General features: G+C 35.1%; 3 protein-coding genes across 4 annotated transcripts in view; 2 read left to right on the top strand and 1 right to left on the bottom strand.

The window, feature by feature from the left end:
• The window catches only part of LOC105171042 (glucan endo-1,3-beta-glucosidase 14), a 4,183-nt gene extending 528 nt beyond the window's left edge, over positions 1-3,655 (top strand). The window contains exons 2-4 of the mRNA XM_011092039.2: positions 505-1,535; positions 1,633-1,809; positions 3,409-3,655. Of these exons, the coding sequence (XP_011090341.1) occupies positions 505-1,535; positions 1,633-1,689 (1,088 nt within the window). The 3' untranslated portion in view covers positions 1,690-1,809; positions 3,409-3,655. The remainder of the gene's footprint in view (positions 1-504; positions 1,536-1,632; positions 1,810-3,408) is intronic.
• Positions 7,600-15,016, bottom strand: LOC105171041 (proline--tRNA ligase, cytoplasmic). Of its 2 annotated transcripts, XM_011092037.2 has the most exons (13): positions 14,841-15,016; positions 14,136-14,201; positions 13,900-13,985; positions 13,481-13,573; positions 12,831-12,947; positions 12,227-12,414; positions 11,821-11,887; positions 10,651-10,773; positions 10,391-10,543; positions 9,179-9,463; positions 8,840-9,058; positions 8,070-8,163; positions 7,600-7,916 (listed from the first exon to the last, which is right to left on the bottom strand). In XM_011092037.2, the coding sequence occupies exons 2-13, from the start codon at positions 14,167-14,169 to the stop codon at positions 7,852-7,854; spliced, it is 1,524 nt and encodes a 507-aa protein (XP_011090339.1). In that variant the 5' UTR covers positions 14,170-14,201; positions 14,841-15,016; the 3' UTR covers positions 7,600-7,851. The 2 variants fall into 2 exon arrangements, with proteins under 2 accessions (XP_011090339.1, XP_020552575.1); XM_020696916.1 differs by lacking the exon at positions 14,136-14,201.
• Positions 16,051-21,506, top strand: part of LOC105171040 (protein transport protein SEC24) — an 8,186-nt gene continuing 2,730 nt past the window's right edge. Inside the window, exons 1-10 of the mRNA XM_011092036.2 lie at positions 16,051-16,605; positions 17,373-17,432; positions 17,894-17,947; positions 18,022-18,194; positions 18,365-18,551; positions 18,749-18,894; positions 18,968-19,122; positions 19,295-19,376; positions 19,456-19,571; positions 20,437-20,535. Coding sequence (XP_011090338.1) covers positions 16,278-16,605; positions 17,373-17,432; positions 17,894-17,947; positions 18,022-18,194; positions 18,365-18,551; positions 18,749-18,894; positions 18,968-19,122; positions 19,295-19,376; positions 19,456-19,571; positions 20,437-20,535 — 1,400 coding nt within the window. The 5' untranslated portion in view covers positions 16,051-16,277. The remainder of the gene's footprint in view (positions 16,606-17,372; positions 17,433-17,893; positions 17,948-18,021; positions 18,195-18,364; positions 18,552-18,748; positions 18,895-18,967; positions 19,123-19,294; positions 19,377-19,455; positions 19,572-20,436; positions 20,536-21,506) is intronic.

The raw sequence follows: 21,506 nt of genomic DNA, 5'->3' as shown, positions 1-21,506 counted from the left end.
CAGAATCTTGGATTTTCTTGTGATTTTTTCTTTTCTGTGAAGTTAGTCAGATGTGCTATATTGGGATTTCTTTGTTTTGCTCTTTTCTTGATTTTGGTGCAGTGAATGAGGGGGATGGTGGGGTGTGCTCAGTTTCAAGATTCAGAATTTTATGGTCTTTGTTTCTTTAATCTGTGGTTCTTTTAAGTGATTTTGTTGTAAATCAGTCGCAGTGAAAGTGAGTTCTTTGATATAGAAGAGAACGGAAATTTATTTATTCAAGTGATTGATTGATTGATAATATTCATGATGTTCTATTCAGTATTTGAATTATGGAAGATTTCTGTTCCGTTTGTGCATTTGATTTAATATCACTTGATAGCTTCTGAGTTCTTGATTGTGTTGATGAGGTGATTGGCAATTCCTGTTTCCTGAACTGAGCCAAACGAACCTGTAAATTCTTCAGCTTCAATTCGTTTCCCTCTGTTTTCTTGACAGTTCTTTGACTCTCTTACCTGTGTTCAGATTCATTTGTTAGTATCAGCAGCCTCGGAGTGGGAATTAATTATGGCCAGATTGCCAACAATCTTCCGTCACCGTCACGTGTCGCCTATCTCCTCGGATCTCTCAATATAAGCAGAGTGAAGCTTTATGATGCCGATCCAAATGTCTTAACGGCATTCGCCAATTCCGACGTAGAATTCGTCGTCGGACTAGGAAACGAGTACCTGCAGAAGATGACTGATCCAAATCAAGCTCAAGCTTGGATTCAGCAGCACGTCCAACCTTACATTTCTCAGACCAAGATCAAGTGCATCACTGTTGGAAATGAGGTCCTAACGGGAAACGACACTCAGTTAATGTCGTTTCTCCTACCAGCAATGCAGACTGTTTACGGGGCTCTTTCGAACCTTGGACTGAACAAGGAGATTTATGTCACAACAGCTCATTCAACTGGAATCTTAGGCAATTCGTTTCCACCTTCTGCCGGAGCATTCCGGCAAGATCTTGCTGTGTATCTCCAGAGCATTCTCAATTTCCATGCACAGACGAACTCGCCGTTCCTTATAAATGCGTATCCTTTTTTCGCTTACAAGGATAATCCGGATCAGATTTCGCTGAGCTATGTGCTTTTCCAGCCTAATCCGGGGACGGTCGACCCAATCACAAACTTGCATTATGATAACATGTTATATGCACAAATTGATTCCGTTTATTCAGCCATTAAAGCAATGGGCCATACAAATATACAAGTTAAAGTCTCCGAGACAGGTTGGCCATCGAAAGGGGATCCAAACGAGGTAGGGGCTACACCAGAGAATGCTAGGTTATATAATGGTAATTTGCTGAGCAGGATAGAGCAGAACCAAGGGACCCCTGCAAAACCATCGATACCGATAGATATATTCGTTTTCGCGCTCTTTAATGAGGATTTAAAGCCTGGTCCAACATCTGAGAGGAACTATGGATTATATTATCCTGATGGAACTCCTGTGTACAATATTGGGTTGCAAGGTTATCTTCCGAGAATGGACTATTCAGCTTCGGAGAAGAACGTAAGAGGATGTCTAAATTTATCAAGTTGTTTGCTTTTTCAGCTGCTTCACATAATGTTGGACTCATAATTTTCTCACTCTCTTGCTTACTTTTCAGGTCATATTTTTCTTCAGTTTCCTCCTTCCGATAGCTTTCTTCATATGTACTTTATAGCGCGCTGAAAGTTAACTCATTGGTCTGACAAACAAATTAGTGAAAAGAAACTATATAGAAAACAGAGTCCCTGACGTTCCTCAAAGCTTAGACCAGTTCTTTGCGGTGGGAAATTTAAAGGTAAGGAGTTTACATCTTTCACTTTTCCTTTGAGTTATATATTACATGAGTTTTCACATACAAAGATGCTTCCTGATACAGTGATTTTACTTGCATTAGTGCCTTGGAATCCCCTATAGCCATATATGTTAAAAATGCCTTTTCATAACTCAAACGTACAATGGAAAGGGGCTTTGTGGTGTTTAGCATAGTATGCTGATTCACTAAAGAGGGAGTTTTGTCGATTGACGGTAGATGATCAAGAAGCTCAACAGCTTAATCAGCTTATTCTGGATTCCTTCTATTGTAGTTTATTAAAGAATGATAAAGTCTCTATCCCTCCAATTTCCACTTGCAATAATCCTAATGAATCTCATTTTGATAAAAATTCATATATTCTTCAAGATTTTTGCCCATTTCGGCTTCTATCACATAAAAAGAGCCTCCATCACTGTCCAAGTTTTAGCATTTCTGATTTGTTTAATGAACCACCAAATTTGAAAGCTCGTTCCCATTTTGTCTGTTCTTGTGATTCTCGTAACGACATTTTTCCATCTTTATTTCGTTTTCCTTCCTTGTCAAATGCATGTACTGCGTCACTGTGATTGGTCCCCAATATCTTTTCTGGCATCCTCTTCAATCTCAGTCGTAGTTTTTGCAATTTTGTTGCCTTCTTGCATGCAATGGAAACTTATATCTGCATTTGAGGTAAATTTTGTCTGATTGCGACATTATTTCTGGGATTCTTGAAAATTCTTATCTAGTCCTTTTGGGAAAAGTTTATGTTGCCTATTCTGGAGCTGTAACATCAGTATGATGCCTGAACCCACAAACCTGTCTCGTGGCAATCAACATCATCCAGCCCATGTTGTTATCCTTTTCACTGATCTTACATCATGGATTAAATAGGATAAGGTAGACATATAGACAAGTACCTTTTGATGAATTCACTACTTTGTGTGTGGCTGCCTAGCCCCCTACCTAATTTCAACCAAACTTGACAGGCGACCACATCTTATTTTAAGATGTGGTCCAATAACAGCGAACCGACAGACATTACTGTCATGATGCTCGATTTGGACTTAGTTTAACCCATGATTAACTGTTTGATCTCAAGAAAACATCATGCCGTGTTTGATATTGGAAACATGACGGTTAAAGATGCACTAAGCCTTGTTTAGTAGGCCTAGTCATTGAAACAGGACTACGTGTGCAAGAAAATGCTTTCTGCTGTCTTGCAGCATTAGATTAAACATTTTAGCATCATTGCTATTTGATCAAGCTCAAGGTCGTGTCGACCTCCCAAGACTAGCTAGTGGAATCCCAGGTACCAAAAATCTAGGAAAACAAGCACAGTTACGCTTACTGGAAGGTGCCCATCTAAGACACATTGATGCTTAAGTCAGTTTGAGTACGAAATCGAACAAGTAGAACAAATATATTCACTCAAAAAATGGGCGCGCATATCTTAATCCTAAGTTGTCCAAAGTAATTATTAGGGCTAGATGTCTTGACTTGTCTCTCAATCAGTTTCCTTGTTTTATCCTCATCACTATTAGCTCACATCGATTTCGAAATGGTCTTCTGTTCTTAACGAGACCGATGTTTTGCTGTGTGCAGGTAAAGCTGCCGATCTATTCATCTCTGCCGGAGAGAGGTTCTACTCTACCTTGTAACCCTCCTGTAGTAGTAGTAGGACTGTTGTAGACATAGATTATTCAGATGCAATTTGATTAAAAATAGGTTATTTGTTGAGACAAACAGAAAATAAGGAGGAGTCTTTCTACTGGTGACTCTCAGTTGGATAGAGATGATGTTTAATGCTACATTTGACCTTCATGATACTACGATTTTTAACTAACATCAATTTCTGTCTTCTCCATCTTTGTTTTGTTTGAAGTGTTTAGGTTGTGTTTGGTCTGCCCGTCTCATAATTGATTATCAGATATTTCCTTTTAGAAAATATGATTATGGTGTTTGAATTTACAATCTTGTAATAATAGTACGAATATAGATTCAGGCTAAATTTCGAAATTAACTGACTTCATCCTCAAGGATAATTTAATTTTTTTTTAAAAATATTACATGCATGGAAATAATTGGTAGTTATAAATAAGGGATAGTTACAATCTTTGATTTGATGTAATTACACGTAAATCTCTTATAATTTGAAAAATTATATTTAACACCCTTGATATTTGTTTCCGTTTAAAAAATAGGTCCGTTAGTTAAAATTCACTGAATTTGTTGATAGTAACAAAAAAAACTTGAATGGGAATTGATATTTATCTTTGATTGATTTATTATATGTCAAATAAACTTTTTTCAACTAAGACACCCTTATAATAATGAAGATATATCTCCTGGATAAAGGTAATTTATTTATAAAAAGCTCTATTTAGCCTTAAACAAATTAGAATTTTTGTTTTTTTTTACCCACGCACGCACCACTCACACATGCCCCCAATGCGTTTTAAACCCAACATCTCCACAATAATATTGAGCCCCAAACCATTGAGGTGTCCCTTTAATAAATGAGGAATAAGTCAATTGGGGGCAAATATAGGATTTTATCTATTTTTTTTATTAATATCAACAAATTCAGTAGAAGTAACTCTCAGGAGTATTAAATATAATTTTTTAAACCACAAAGATCTATATGTAATTATAACAAATATTTGGGGAGGAGAATAACTATCCCTATAAATAATAATTGTGGTAGGGTCAAAAGTTACAAATTGTAAATTTGATCCAATGGTGATTTTGATAAAGATTGAATTCTGAAAGTGATTATTAAGAAATGGGCCACACATATAGAATATATATATACATACTTTTTCTATGTGTAATTTATTTATTTATTTTTAGAGGGGAATATAATTTATTTATTCTATATATGAAAGTAAACGAGATCTTAAAATAATATATATTTTGTCTTTGGATTTATAGTATCAGCTGTTACCTGACATTAAATTTTGGTTATGTTCCAACTGGGGCTAAAATTCTGTCTTTTAATGATGTTAAAATGAGGTATGCATATGATAAAACAATTACTGTCACTGTGGATACAAAATGCTTAAATCATAATACACTACTGAAGAAATTATCTTATTAATTTTTATACACAGACAAAGAAATTTTGATCATTTTGCAATAGAAATAATTAATACTACTCTAACTTAAGTACATACTTTAGTATGTCTATGCTTTAATAAAAATATAATTATTCTCGATGTATTGTTAAATTAAATGAGTATATTAATCCTATTAAAAAATATAAATTTAATACACGCATTATTGAAATAGTTAAAAATTATAAATACTTGAATTAGTAAGGTTGGGAAGGAAGAAATATGTGCCCGTAAGAATAAGTAAGAAATATAAATATCAGCTATTATCTGACCTTCTAATGTGTTGCAATACCCGTTGCAAATTTATAATCGAGACGAGTTTCTTATAAAATCCGTCACAAGAGATGTCGCTTCTAATCCGTTTCTTTTCTATTTTTTTTTCTTTATATGAAAATTTAAAAAAAATCATCATATAATAATCAATATATAAGAAAAGAAATAAGGGCCGGGAGGTTTGTAATAATTTTTCAATCTTGTCTGCAAGGATAAGCATGAAGATATCAAGCTCTATATATTACGGATTTCTCTAAAGGTACCTCTTATCTCATCCTGCTCCGAGTCCACATTATGGAAGAAGGAACAAAAAATAATGTGTGAGTAACAACTGATTTTATTACAGGACAACTCATGATCGATGTTCATGACAGTCGATCTATTATGCATGTCATAAGCTTTATTTTCTCTCTTATTTTAACCTCACACAATTCTCTATCATAGGATGTAACAATTAATTAACATTCCTCCTCTGAAACCAAACCAACGCCTCAACATAATCTTGTTATTTAGAGTCCGGAAAGTTTTTGTGGGATGAGAAGAAGAGTTCGGAGTAGGCCAACTGCCACAGCATGAAGTTGCTCAGTCTTTGTTCCCCGCTTGTTCTTATAACCAAATCCGGACATGAGAAAACTCGGCGCAGATAGTCTGCAGCTCCTCGTCCATTACATTCTCGTCGATTTCGTCCTCGTGTCCTATATGCCATATTCTTGTCTCGTATCTGTAAGAAAGTACGCACATGCATATTCAAGTTAAATTTCAAAATTAAATAGTGTTTGCCGTTGAAATGCAAGTATGAAATGCTCAATCACATAGCCAAAGCTTGTTTGGTTAGAGAAAAAAATAAACATATAATACTAATTGGAAGTAAACAATGATGTATAGAAAGAATGTTGCATTTAGTTGGAGAGAATAAATGAAAAAGGAAGTAAACTTTAATGTTTATAAAGCCCTTGAGCTAAATTTTGTTCTCACCTAAAATTGGGCAGAGAATTGGAAGCAGAAGGCCAAATAGTACGCTTTATTTTTATTTACTATATCACCTATAAACATAATTTATTTATAAAAAAGATCCTTTTATTTGAAATATATATTGACATGTAAAAAATATTTATTTTTATTTTTTGATATTTTTAGATGTAACTTTTAATCTTCTAATATTTTAAAATTGATTTATTTTCTAATATTTTACGCAATTTGGAATTAGTAATGGATGAGAAGAGTTGTAAATTATTAATTATATGTTTTTGTAAAGCTTGTCCTGCGCGCTACCCAATTTATCTAAGTGACTGCGGACTACAATAACTTGGTAATTTTTTAGGCTGACTTTTATTACTTAATATTCAAAAGGTTTGGTACAAAATATTTATTATACCTAAGTCTATGTAAATAGTTAGGTGTGATAGCCAATAAATATTCTAATTAGTTCCATATTAATAACAAAATATTGAGTGTGAAATTATGTTTTGAATTTTAAAGTGCTTTGAACAACTTAAAGAGTAAACTAAGGAATTTAAATTTTTAAGATCGCATTACGGAAAAAGATTGTTATTGTTTATATTATAATGATTATGGTTTAAAATGATGATAAATTAATACTATAAATTAGGATCAAGCATGTTAATGTGAAAAGTGGGTCAATAGTGGGTTGGATTTGTCTTGAACTATTTCTTTCTTTTTTTAAATGCAAAAATCAATTGAGCATGATATCTACCCATCATTATGAAGGAAATATGTCTCTATTTGGTTACAAATACATTACATCTTTCATTTGTTCGGATGAATTTAAATGTTTATCAATTAAAAAAAAAGTAAATGATTACTTTTTATAAAATTACAAATACATTTTTTAAAGTTGTGATTGTAATTACAATACGCCTCTTATTCAATGGCGAAATTTTACACAAACATCTCTTAAATACATTCCACTAACACCCCGTCAAGTAGTGTACTTGAAATTTTATAAAAAAATAACAAGTGTTTGTATAATTAAACTATGATTCACCCTTTAAGGAAATTCAGCTCATTTCATACACGTAGTGTAGGTGCACACATGCATTGAGCGTGTGTTACCATTTACTTTGCGAAATATGGTTGAATAAGTATAGTTGTTTCTTTTTAAGTACCAAAACAACTCAAAAAAGACAAACAAACACGCAACAAGGAACGGACTTTGAAGATCCAGGTAAACAGAATCTCTATTGTCTGCTCTAACTTAGAGCTTCAACATTGAGTAATAAATTGACATATGTAGCTCGAAGGGTGGAGATGCATGCCAAAAAACTGCTGAAAACAGTTTACAAGTGATCAAAAGCTTAAGCATTCATCTCAAAACAGCTTTTATTTACTCTTTTTCAGTTTAAACCAGAAAATCACTTTTCTTCAGCATTTGCAAACAGGCGAAATATACTGCTGAAAATCCACATTGATTTGAAATTCCAATTATATGACTATAAAAATGAGAAGCATTTATGTGGTACATAAGAAGAATAGTATGAGGAACATCCTCTATCATGGCCATTCACGGTATAACTTTCTATGGAACAAAAATCAGTATCTATAAGTCACCGTTGTTTAAGATCACCATGCCAGGGTTGCCTAATCAGTCAGCGATCACAAAAAACTGTGGTGAGGAGGGAGCATAGAAATAAACTGATGATTAATAACTCCGGCCCCAGTAGGTCCACTTCTTGGCAGGTTTTCCTGACGCGAAGCACAAGGTACCTGTGTATGACAATAGTAAATTATATGATTGCAGATTAATTCAGAACTCTGGTATAAGGTTGTGTAATTGTTTAATCAGCCAACAAGTCTAAAATTTAGAACTCCACATGGATTTGTGTCCAACAATTTCTCAAGAAATACGCTGTTGTTTACCTTCAGGGAGTTCGGGTTGGTCAAATGGAGAACAAAGTGACTTAGCTGCACCCATGTCCCCCTTTGTGCGGGCCTTCACATCCTTTTCCACCGCCTGTAGCATGAAAGAAAGTTTAGCAAATATAATGCACAAGTTGTAATCTCTTTTGGGTCCAAAAGAATCAAATAAATAGGTGAACTTGAGGAACCTAACTGTTTTCAATCACAGAGAACACATGCAGTAACAGGCAAATAAGCAACCATCGTTAAACTGTGTGAATATGTACTAATGTTGCTGGCTGCAAATATAGAACCAACATTGTTTGCTCCGTCAATGTTTTTGGATATTCATAGGGCAGTGGGGGAATCTTATTCTTCAAATTCATGATTGGAGAACTTAAGTTCACCCACAAAATGGCCTCAGAGGATGTTAGCTTAATCTTATTTAAAATACTTTACAAGCAACTTACCTTATAGAACTCAAAGCATATAATATCTTACATTCTATTCTAATTATAATCTTTTAAAAGTATTTGGGTATAGAGGTTAAAGAATATTACTTATTATAATTTTGTAATTAATATGCTTAAACCTAAAAGGTATTGTTAAAATTTTATAAATAAGTTGAGAAAAACTCTCAAGTGTCTGGGTAAAAGCAAAGAATAACTCTGCAAATAATATGCTCAAACTTGAAAGGTTTCATAAGATCACAGAAAACAAGTTTACAACACCGGCAGATTGGATTCGACTAAAAGTAAAAGTGGAAACAAGATGAAGTGAGCAGGCCATACCTCCTCATCACACCATGGGGCCAGAATCATCTTCTTTTGGCCAAGTGCTTCCACAAACTCTTCCCATGTATGCACAACTTTAATACAGGCATCTCGTTTTTGCTTGGCTACATCAAAGAGACTTTGTTGGATGTTATTGAGTAAGTCTTGCACTCTTTCAACCAAATCAGCCATGGGAATATCATGTTTTGCTGAATTGTCGCGCCGAACTGCACGGACCTGATAGAATGACAAATTGATTCAGAAAAAGTCAGAAAGACAAATCATGGGAACTGTCTGCTAGCCAAGAGGAGGATAATGGGAAAACAAGCAACAGACAACAGAATGAGACTCTGTTACCTGATTATTTGCATAGTCTTTGGGACCTATTTCAATCCTAAGAGGGACACCTTTCATTTCCCAATGAGAATACTTCCATCCTGGTGAATAATTATCTCTAAAATCAGCCTCAGCATGAATTCCTGATTCATTCAAGGATTTCACAGTTGCAGCACATGCATCAAAAATCCCCTTAGTATCTGCATCTTTATAGGGCACAGGGATAACAATTACTTGGATGGATGCTACTTTAGGAGGAAGCACCAAGCCTTTATCATCCCCATGAACCATTATCATCACGCCTATCTGCCATAAATTTGTCAAAAACAGAATAGGAGCATGAGAGCGCAATTTGACCAGCAAATTCTTAAATGTCAATTAAGCAAAATCAAATCCTCATAGAAAAATGTACTTGAAATAAAGGGCAAAACAAGAAAGCACATTATGCAACCACATTCAGGGTCAGGAGAAGATACAAATTGCATTACAGAATGTAGAAACAGAAAAGTAACTCAAAAAAAATCCTTTATATATACTATTATAATTGGAGATGGGTGAATTTGGTGTTATGATCTTGCATAATTATCTTTTGCTAGTTCTCTATTTCATTTTTTTCCAATTCTCTCATGCATTTTTCGCTCCCTCCAATATTATATCTTTATCTTCTTTTATCAGCAAATTTTTATGAATCCAATATTTTTATTAAATTATCATTTTTTATATGATTTTAAGTATTTTAATTATCTATAAAATTTTGAATAAAAGAAGTTAAAAATATTTAATTCTAAATGATTTATTAAATTCTGCTCATTCGTTAAAGTGTCCCACAAGTTTCTAGTTAAAAAATCTTGCTACATTGTCTTTGTCTGTTTTAGGTAATGGCTCTCGCAATGGTTTCCGGAAGCTCTTAACTATTAAAGAGACTTTAGGAAACCAATTATATTGACAACCCAGTGAAGAGAATCAAGCATGGCATGTTTCATTTCCACTGAACTTCAATACAAGTCTTTGGAGAGGTTAGGCAATTGCTAAAGTACAATTCAGCAAGAAAATTGAAGGAAGAAGATGGGCACACTATAAGTTCGAATATACTATCTGCTCGAACCATAAAAGATGATCATATCCAACAAAACAAAAGAGAAGATATTTAAAGTCATATAGGCACATGGCATTCCACTCTCTAAAGGCCAGGGGAAGAGGTGCAAAGAAAAAAACAAATAATGCATCATCTACCGTTCTAGTAGTGTACGCCCAGGAATTCTGCCAGACCATAGCCTTTTCTCCTTTCTCATTCTCAAAATTAATCTCAAACATTTTCGCAAAATTTTGACCCAGACAATGTGAAGTTGCTCCTTGCACACCACGTCCGGTATTTGGGACAAAAGCCTGTCACATAGGCACAAGACACATGTTAAGATATAGTAAAGAACTTTCCTGTATAAAGTAGCAGTGACCACTCTGGTTGATATCAAATAGTATCATTTTCTTGCAACCTCAACGGTAGTTGTATAAAGTCCACCAGCAAACTTCTCATGCTCACTTTTCTTGCCCTTAATAACAGGAACAGCCAAGAATTCTTCATAAATGCGTCTGTAAAGTTCCAGAATGTCAAGCACCTGAAGAAGAAAAATACAGGAAATACAAAACAGCTCTATTATGACAGGGAACAATCGATGTATTTGTCAATTAACCATCAGTAAGCATATAATAAGGAAAAAAAAGATAAGGACAATTACGGTGTGATGAATAGCAAGCTCTTTGAATTCTGGAAAATATTCCAGCAGCTTGTTCAATTATACTATATTAAAGTGTATTAGCCATTTCTCTTAAACCATTCATCAACCTTCCACAATTTGCAATCAACTGTAAGTTTGCAGGTTAGATGGAAAAAAAGAAAAAAAATATATCTTGAACCTGAAGCAAATACTATATTATTTTTCATCACACTGTTCAATATTTGAAACTTCCAAGTTAGTGGGGAAAAGTGCTAGAACTTCAAAGCAAAACTAGCTAGTTATTCACTTCTAATTTTGAATATGAGATTGCTATTTAGGAATCATTACATCTTCATCAATTTCCAGAGTTGTAAGAAATTCATGATGAGTCAACCTGTGGAATATTATATAACATATATCTGAAGCTAATATTATACAATAACGAACTAAAAACTGAAAGCAGGAGAGCAAGCAGCAAACAGATTGAAAAATAAACACCTTATTGCATGGGTAATGATGCTTTTACCATAGGAAACCCTTATTGTAGTATTTAGATTAAACAGGTACTTGATATTCCAAGTCCTTCTCAAAGTAACAAGGCAGCTTATTCAAGCAAACAAGACAAGAATCCCAATAGTAGCTTCTCCGATAGCAGAAAAACTGACCTCTGATTCTTTCACTTGCAAATTGCAAATCATGCTTTGTTCACAATATAATCGAGAAATAGTGGCACACAAACATGTAAAAAGGGAGTGGAGTCACAAAGCAAGAAAGTCAATGACACAATATTGATCGTCATGTCCAATAGAAAAAGATAGCAGAGTGCATAGTTCACACGAAAAATACCCCCACTTTGGGAAAGTTAGACTACTCTTCCAGTGATTCGAACTTGCATTTAGTTAATTTTGAAATTTACCACCCAGTCTGAAAATTAGCCAGCTAAAGTACCTCAGTATCTGCCTCCTCCTTGGTAGCAAAAGCAGTATGTCCTTCCTGCCAAAGAAACTCCCGACTCCTGCAAAAATCATAAAACTGTCAGGAGCAGCGAATAGAAGGAAAAAGCAGATTCCAGAAGTTCTATTTCTTTCTTCCCATCACAAAAATTAAGGGTTGTTAGGAAAAATGTTAAATAAACATCAACATCATAATGTCATGATCCGCATCGCGGATGACATATATACAATCCCAAAGTCAGTATTGCAGAACTAGGGATTAAAACTGAGACAGCCTGCTAAAAATATTGTACATTTCGTCCAATTTGCTATCAGAACCCTCCGCTCACACCAACCCCAACCCACAAGGGAAAAAGGAAAGAGAGAACAGGAAACTGAAACATCATTGCCTATTTAAGGACCTGATGAATGGAGTGGGATTGCTGAATTCCCATCTGACAACATTACACCACTGATTAAGTCTCAGAGGCAAGTCGCGGTGTCCCCTAATCCACTTAGAAAAATATGGATACATGACAGTTTCACTAGTTGGCCTAATTGCAATGGGCATCTCCAATTCAGATTCTCCTGACTTTGTAACCCATGCAACCTGTAAGAGAATTCAAGACCAGAATTAAGAGGCAGGCCTGTGGAGTCCCAAACAGAAAAACACACATTTTCCAGATTTTTTTCATTAACAAGGGAAACAAAATTCATTCTCGCCGTCAAAATATCTAAATCATGGTTCCCTCTCCAGCATTCAAGAAGGAAAGCAACATGAAATAGAGTGGCTGCAACAGCAACTGAGAAACCATGCACGACATTGCGCTAACACTATGTAGGAAGGACAATGTGTGGCAGCATTACACTTAGTGTAAAGGAAATCCAGGGCTAAACTCACAAATATTGATACAAATAGAGACTTCTGTTGTTGAAGTGCATATATTGCTGAATACAGAGATCATACACCACTAAAAGGACAAAGTTCACACCCATGCTCCAAACCCAAAAGTCTTGTAAACTCACCTCAGGAGCAAAACCCTCTATATGGTCCTTTTCCTTTTGTAGGACACCAGAGGACACAAATAAGGGGAAGTAGCAATTCTTAATTTTCATTTTCTTGATTTCCGCATCAAAGAAGGTCTGCAAAGTAATATTATAAAATATTAGTATGAAACATCCAAATACAATGATAGGAAAAAATACATTGGTGCTTTAGCCCAGTAAAGGAAAAGGAATATCCTACAATATAGAATTCTTCATATAAAGTTGAAAGAATGAGTAACCATAAAATTGTGCACATGAGAAGTAAGTCATCATCCAAAATCTAGGGAGATTTTAACAAGAAACTTCATATGATTCAAGAAATAGCAAAGGGATCAAAGGAGGTCTGACATAACTTAACATTTGGTAAGATGAAGTTATTTTGGATATACGTTAACTGCAAGATGCCCCATAAATGGAAAAGAAATGAAGAGGGCTTCAGATGGTCGCATGCAAAAGCATTTACTTGAATACAATTATTAAGTGCCATTTCTAATAGATAAATAGAAAGTGTTATTAGATTTCAACTTTGGAAAGAAAGCCATTTGATTGGGAAAAAATTACAACAGTGAATCATTCGAACAACTGCCACTACAAGTAAGGATCTAATAAGACAATTATGCAGCACTTACTTGCATGATCTCCCAAATAGACATTGCCCATGGGCGCAGAATGTAGCAGCCAGATATGTCATAGTACTCAATCATTTCCCCATTGACAACGACCTATAGAAATAAAGAGAAGGGGGAAATACAATGAGGACACATGGTTTTAAAAGAGGTTTAAATTTCTGAACGACTAAATCTAAGATATCTACCACAATAACTCGCGTTAGATATATGTTACAAATAGAATCCTCTTGAGACAGAAAATTGCCACACTAATGGGTATATAACATGATTAATGGAACAATCTTAAAATACTCCCATAAAAATAATTTTCTCCTTTGTTTCCTTAAACCAAATCAATTTGCAGACAAATGAATACAACTCAAAAGAAACAAAACACACATAAAACATTAGATCAAACTAGAATGTGGTCATACTCATACCTCAGAGTACCATTCTCCAAAGTTTTCATCTTTCTTATAAGAGAGTCCTAGGCCTGTTTCCTTCTTCACTTCTTTCTTCTTTCCCTCTGCATACGTGAGTCAGATCATCTCAGAACAATGATATGTCGAAAGACGAACTGCCACTATATAAAAAATGCACATGGAGACTGTGTAGAAGAAATGAAAAGAAATGCAAACAAATTTCTTGATGAAGTAAGAAAGTGAAAGATACTCACTAACAGCAGCACTTTTAGCATCTTTACCGGCCATGGTGTATTTATCCCAAAACTCAAGTGGAGAACCTATACATAAAAATTAATAGCACATGTTTGCAGTAAATAAATGCATGATAGAGTGCGTAATTAGTATTGTTGACGTTCCACTACTCTGGGCTAACAAAAATACTTTATTCACATTCATGTAGCACCCAAGTTCAAATTGATTTTCAGCATACGTTATGAACTTCAGCAAATACAATTCATATAATTTTCAGCAAATGCTAGTAATCCCGGCACCCATCATCTAAATACAGAACAATGCAGATGCAAAAAACTTCCAGCAAGTTCCAGAAACATGAAAGTAGTCCAAAAGAAGTTAAAAAGGATCAACATGGAGCTGCTGCTAGTTCGATAGCAGAGAAATGGCTGTCCATGAACCTGAACGTAAGAGAATTTAATTTCTCTGGTTTTCCTTCAACAAATTACTCCCACCCAGCTTTCTGAACATTAGCCCTATGCATCTACAGATCGTCAGGTCAAATTCAACGCACACATACACATAATTGCTTCCACTCCATCAATTTATCTCATAATCGTTTAGCTACTTCACTTCTAAATGAATCAGGTCATAGCAAAATTCAATTGCAATAGACTAAAATTGGATAAGACCACAACAAGCAAAAGAAACTTCAGTGAAATCACAGCGAACACCGAACTATTTACCTAACGGGGTAATACTTCCTCTCTCTCTCTCTCCCTCTCAGTAGACAGTATTTGCCGCCGCAGTAATGGCCGCCGGCAGGGAGGTAAAGCAGGACAGAGATGAGATGGAGGTCTTGGTCAGCTTCCGTCTTCTTTCACCCTAAGTGCTATCATGCTGCTACTCATTTCATTATTATTCCATACTTATGTCTTGTTCCCCAAAAGTATTAAATTAAATGTTATTTAATTATAGTTATATTTTTTATCATTCAACATAAATTAAAATAAATTAAAAATTATAAGTTCTTCGTAACGTGTTTATTGTATTTTAAATTTTTTTCTACATAATAAATTACAAGATTCTGTCATGAAATTTGTCATAAGTGTAATTAGTTTTTGTTATTTGCAAAATTATAAATACGTTATGAAATTAACAAACGATTAACAAATAATTCATATAATACATTGTCATTAGAATATTTTTTAAACGATCGTTACTGTAATTTTTCAAAAAATAAAAAAGTATTTGCAATTACAATAATCATAAAAATTTAACAAATAATTCAATAGTTTTGAAAAATTATTCATCTTATTTTACTTATATTTTATTAAATTAAATAAATATAATAAAATTTTAAATTATATATTCACATTGTGTGTTCGAACACCTTATATTTTTGTAACCAATTTTTATAATTAACCATCGCGACATGCAATATTTGTGCACATATAATAAGTAAATACTACAGGTATTTAAAAAACATATCAGTATATGATTAAAAGCAAATCAAATGAATAGATAGTGATTATAAGATAGTGTGGATTATTTATAATAAATAAAAAATTACATTGATAAGAATATTTAGTATTTTGAATGTTGGTATTGCAGTATCACAACATATATGCTAATAATGTCTTAATCTAATGATTAAAGCTATGGTTGAAATTTTATGAACAAGTTTGAGATTATGAATTTCAATTCTATGGAACGTGTAAGTATTTGTTTCATATTAGATGAATATCAATATCACTTTATATGTATTATTATGACTATTATTAAAAAAAATATCACAAAGTATTTACTATTAGTGAAAAAATATTTATTTAATTAGTATAGATTATGTACAGTCCTAATAATTTAGTTCAGCGCCAACCTTCCATGGATTTTTTCTCATATATTTATTGCATAAAGAGCCATTCCAAAATTCCCACCGTGAAAGGTAGAAGAAGCACCAGTGCAAACGGTAAAAAAGAAGGGGATGCTGATGTGGCAATTTACAATTGGCTCTTATTACGCAGCACCCTCATTCGATTCGAGCCGGTTCAAGCATTCCAATTTAGCTCTTCTCTTTCTCCTGGATGGAGAGAAAGTTCTGAACCCCAGCAGTAATAAAAAACCTCGAGTAAACCCCCCTCCCAATTTTCAATTCTTACACAGGCGGCCATTTCGGATCCACAATGGCGGTTCGCCCCACGATGGCCCGGTTCCCGGGCGACCCGAGGGAGCAGGAAGCCTGCGGCGTGCCGTGGGGCCTCACGCTGACTCCATTCGCGGCGAAGGACGAGAATGGTATCCCGCCGGTGTACGGATCGGGCGGCGAGTTGTTGCCGCGGTGCGAGAATTGTTGGGCGTATTACAACACCTACTGTGAACAGGACCAGTGGTCCTGGGATTGCGCTCTTTGCGGCACCACCAATGGACTATCGTCTGGATCCATCGCCCGATACTCCCTGCCTGAATCCTGCCCGGAGAATATGTCCTCTTTCATCGACCTCGAATTGCCGCGTAATTACCATGTTTTTCATGTTAACTAATCTGTTTCTCAGTATTTCTTTTAGATACTGAGGCTTATGAATCCAGTTGGAGTGTGTGATTCGTTAATGGTGGTAGGTCTGCTATAGTGGTACTGGAAGATTCACATTTGCATTTATGTTCTCATAACTGGCCCTTTTCAGCCCATGTATCACCATAACATTTACAATATTGAGTCACCTCACTCTCAGATGTTCCAGTTAACGATCAAATCGAAAGTGCTGGAGCATTTAGGCACTTGAACCTATGGTATATCGCGTGGAGTTCTATACTCATTTTAATTGCTTAACTAGCTTGGCTGAAAATTGAACGGGCATCCCAGAGATTGTTTATGATTATATCACAAACTCTACTAGCTTACTATTGTTTACATGCAAAACATATCAGTCTTATTCATGTTAGAGGAAGATTAGTGGCATCTGATTATAGGTTGCTGTAGCTTGGCATTGCTCTAGTGGGAAGTTCTCGACCGTCTTAATTTCCTCATCTAAGGGACATATTAAGCATGCACTACAAGTTTACCATGTGCATGTTACTATACAGATGGGGAATGGGAAATTATTTTATGCCATATTCTTAGAAGAGGTGTTCATACAAATCATTGCTGACATCTTGTTGCCGTGACCATTTATTGTAGTTCTAAAATCATGTGCTTTACCTCTCTCCTTTATTATAGATATGGTTAGATGGGGCACTGTGGTATGGTTGATTTTGATTTCTGATTCTATTTGTGGTGGCAGTGGAAGAATCTGAAGAAATGCAGGCAAGGCCGGTATACGTTGCTGCTGTTGATCTCTCTTGTAAGATTTTGTTTAACTCTATGGTAAATTATTGCAACTGTTGACTATTTTATCTTTATTTTTTTTTCTTTGGTCAGTGAAGTAATTCATTCTTTTCCACTTCAGTTTGAGGATTAAGTGTTTAAAGTTTGTTGAGGGACTACTGGTAGCAAGTACATTGATGTCGCATTTTAACCATACATTAGGTGTCAGGAGTTCACAATCACTGTTAAAATGTAGAAGGTAGGGAAACAATAAGTTCCCCATGTGGCTGTTGATGTCATACAAGTATTCACTGAAAACATGTTGTCACTTGAACATAACTTGCAATATTATATTCTATCTCGTGTGTCAGTGGGAGTGTAGTGTCTTTGTAACCAATTCCAAATTCTGAAATTTCGTTTCTTTTTAGTTATGCGCTTATGTAAATACATTTTAAGGATGCCTAATTTATGGTTTCTGTAAATTGTCTACTTCTGCAGCATCAGAAGAGTTTCTGGAACTAACTAAAAGTGCTCTTCTGGCTGCCTTGGAAGGTTTGTTATTTTGTGACTAGGTCCAAGTTCTTAAATCGAAGGAAGTTTCTGGGCTTAATCTTGTAATTTTACAGCTCTTGGGCCGGGATCACTTTTTGGTCTTGCTACATTCAGCCACAAAATAGGTTTGTATGATGTCCAGGGGCCGATTCCAGTGGTCAAGAATGTGTTTATTCCCCCAGATTCTGTTGGCAACCTGACAATGGAGCTTGAAGATGTCATGCCATTGTTTTCATTTTTGGCTCCTGTATGTTAACGACAATCTTTTGCACAGTGGTTCTGTTCTTTTTTTTCCATTCTACTGATTGTCCAGTTTTCCTTCTCTCTCTCTCTCTCTCTTAATGGAATGCTCTTAATGGAGCTGAAGCTTGCAAGTTTGACTAGCCAGCACTGAATATTTCAGTTATAATGTTGTAGGTTGATACGTGTAAGGAGCGTATTGCATCTGCGCTTGAAACTCTAAAACCAACAACTTCATGGGAACGAACTACAGCTGCAGGCCAAGGGGTGGATGGTGTTTTACTTGGTGGGAGAGGCTTTGGAGTGGCAATGGAGGCTCTCCTCAGATATCTTGGATCAGAATATGGGAATACATATGCGCTGGGTACAATAATTTTTATCTATAACTCTTATAGACCTTGATATGTAATGTTCCCAATTTGCTGAAATATTTATTTCATGCTTTTCCTGAGGAGACAGCATCTCTGTAACACATTTTTAAGTCGATTCTAAATGTCATGACCTGGTCAAAGACTTGCTAATTCTTTTTTCTTTTGCTTCTTCCTTTGAACTGAAGTGCAGCCAGAGTGTTTGCCTTCTTATCTGGTCCTCCAGATTATGGTCTTGGCCAACTAGACACCAGACGTTATGGTGAGCAATATGCTAGTAAAGGAGAGGACGCAGATCGTGCTTTACTGCCTGAACAAACTCCATTTTATAAAGATTTGGTATAGCTTAAACCAACACAGAATTTTAACTTAAGAGGTTTGTAAAGAATAGGTAATGACATATATTTGACAGGCTGCTGTTGCTGTTCAAGCCGGTATTTGTGTGGATCTATTTGCTGTTACCAATGAGTACACTGATTTAGCGTCATTGAAGTTTCTTAGCATCGAGAGCGGGGGCTCTTTGTTTCTATATTCTAGTACCGATGATTCCACACTTCCACAGGACATGTGAGTAGAATGATTGTCAAATCTGGGAATGATGTTATATTTAGTTTTTTTCTGGAGTAGATGGTCAAAATTTCAGCTGGTATAGATAAAGCAAATCATATATAAGATGTGATTATGTTAATTGCCACATAATTGTTTGCCCGTCTAGACTATCTAAATTATCTCGTTGCAGGTACCGTATGTTGAGTCGACCCTACGCTTTTAATTGTGTCCTACGTGTGAGGACATCATCTGAATTTAAGCTTGGCCATTCAGTAAGACCCGTCCCTTTCAATTTGAAATCTTTTTGCTGTTATTATGGTTTGCAATAATGGTCACTGTTTGGTGCGACAGTATGGGCATTTCTTCCCCGACCCAGAGTATGAAAATGTTCAGCATGTTATTTGCTGCGACTCTTTTGCCACATATGCCTATGACTTTGACTTTGCAAATGATGTTGGATTTTCCAGGTAACAATACTTTGCTTGTGTGGTTTCATTTTGATCTTTCCTCAGCCTTTGCGATCCTGGTTGTTCTGTAACATGCAATCAGCTTAGTCTCTCTCACTTGGAAGTCTTGTGCAGCATTAATACAGAAAATTGATTATTTATTATGAGTTATTCACTTGATATCCTTCCCTGCTTCCACACATGTGACACATCTATATTGTTTTCTTTGCATATGGTTTTCGTTTAAATTTTGTGCTTTCAGGTGAGGTGTTAACAGGTTGCAGAATTAAGGTAAAATAAGCAGTGAAAAATTGAAATTTGAGTCTTATGTACACAATTTCTTAGGTGATATTTCTGGGTTATTTTTGTTAACTATTTCTTTTGCCCTTTTCCACATATAATTCTGTTCAATGTGAAAATGATTATAGCAATTAAGGAACCTGATGAAATAAAATTTGATAGTTGCAGTTGAGATAAACTACAGTGCCCTTTCCACATCTGGAGAAGCTGGTATAGCTTGTACATAAGAGCCATTTTGGCCTTCCGAAAAAGCTTGTTCAGTGTGCTGTTTATATATGCTGAAGCCAAGTTAGCTTGTCGCAAGATCCATTATTTTAACAGTTGAAGTGGTGATAAATAAATGAAAAAAACCAGTTGAAGTTATGTATTGACATGCCATCCTGCATATGTGTTGGGGGCTGTATAGATAGACATAGCCATTTGCCAATTATATGAGCTTTGTAGCGGAAAAGATTTTCCATGCTTGGATGACGATTGTTCAGTGGTTTCCTAACTTCATCCTGCATGCCACTTAATCGTTTTATTGATCTTTGTGTTCTCTGCAAAAATGTCTTGTAGAATAAGATAATGGATAATTTTTCTGCAGGCACAGCAAAGAACTTCCGACGTTACAGATTGCATTTCAATACTCAGTGGTCGTGCCACCTGATGAACCCTCACTGTCAGGTTCAAGCTCCTCAAAAAGGTATGCTCTTTTTGTGCAGCAACACCTTGTGCATTTCTGGCGAATATATTCAGCTGTGTGCATTTGGTTTCCAACCTAGGTTACTGAATTCATGAGGAAGTGTGTATATATATGGTAATTTAGGAATATCCAACATTGATTTCAGTGAATCACTGTCATCATGCTTGAAAAGATGCTGCAGGATTAAAGCGCTAAACCAAGAAGGAGCTCTGAGATTTTCTAACAGCCTATGTGAATACACATAATTCTTAAATGAGGCCACCTATTCTTGTTTTCGCACCATGTATAAATAAATTCAGTCTTGTATTTGTCATCTTCCAATTTCATAAAGAGAACTATTTCCTTTAATTATGCTGTAGTATCTTTAACCTTAAAAACACAATAAATTGACATTAATAAATAAAATGACTGAATTCAGACCGTTAAAACTCTAATTAACAGTACTGATATTTAAACAACATAGTTAATTTAGATGTTCCAAAGGCCCTTTGTCCCTATTTTTCCATGAACTAAAGTATTATTCATCTGTTTGGGAATCAGTAAGAATGTTCAAAATGTGAATACTGATGTGTTAGAGTTTCCAATTGAGATTGATTCTGACGTTGTAATACATGTGGTATTCATGTGCTCTTAAATAAAAAATTCTTTGTGTTAATAATAAATGCCATAAGAATCCTGGATTTTCAGTTCTTGGAACACAAGCTAAATTGATCTTTTCAATTTGACTTGAGAAGTTTTCATTGAGCAGTTGAGAGAGATATATTGTTGATAATAGCAATGAAAAAATATCCTTGAGTTCTTTGAACTCTTATATGAGTTTTTAGTTTTATCTTTTGGGTCTCATTTGAAGTAGATCATTTCCTACGTATTTAATCAAGGTGAAACCTATGGCAATCACGTTGTTCATTAGGAAACCTTAAGCCTTAAGAATCCTCTGGAATTTTAATCTTTTTTATCTGTGGAAACTTGTA

The sequence above is a fragment of the Sesamum indicum genome, linkage group LG9, assembly GCF_000512975.1.
Source record: "Sesamum indicum cultivar Zhongzhi No. 13 linkage group LG9, S_indicum_v1.0, whole genome shotgun sequence".
NCBI lineage: Eukaryota > Viridiplantae > Streptophyta > Magnoliopsida > Lamiales > Pedaliaceae > Sesamum > Sesamum indicum.
Note: the sequence above shows the minus strand (reverse complement) of the source record. Positions and strands in the feature narration are given on the sequence as shown.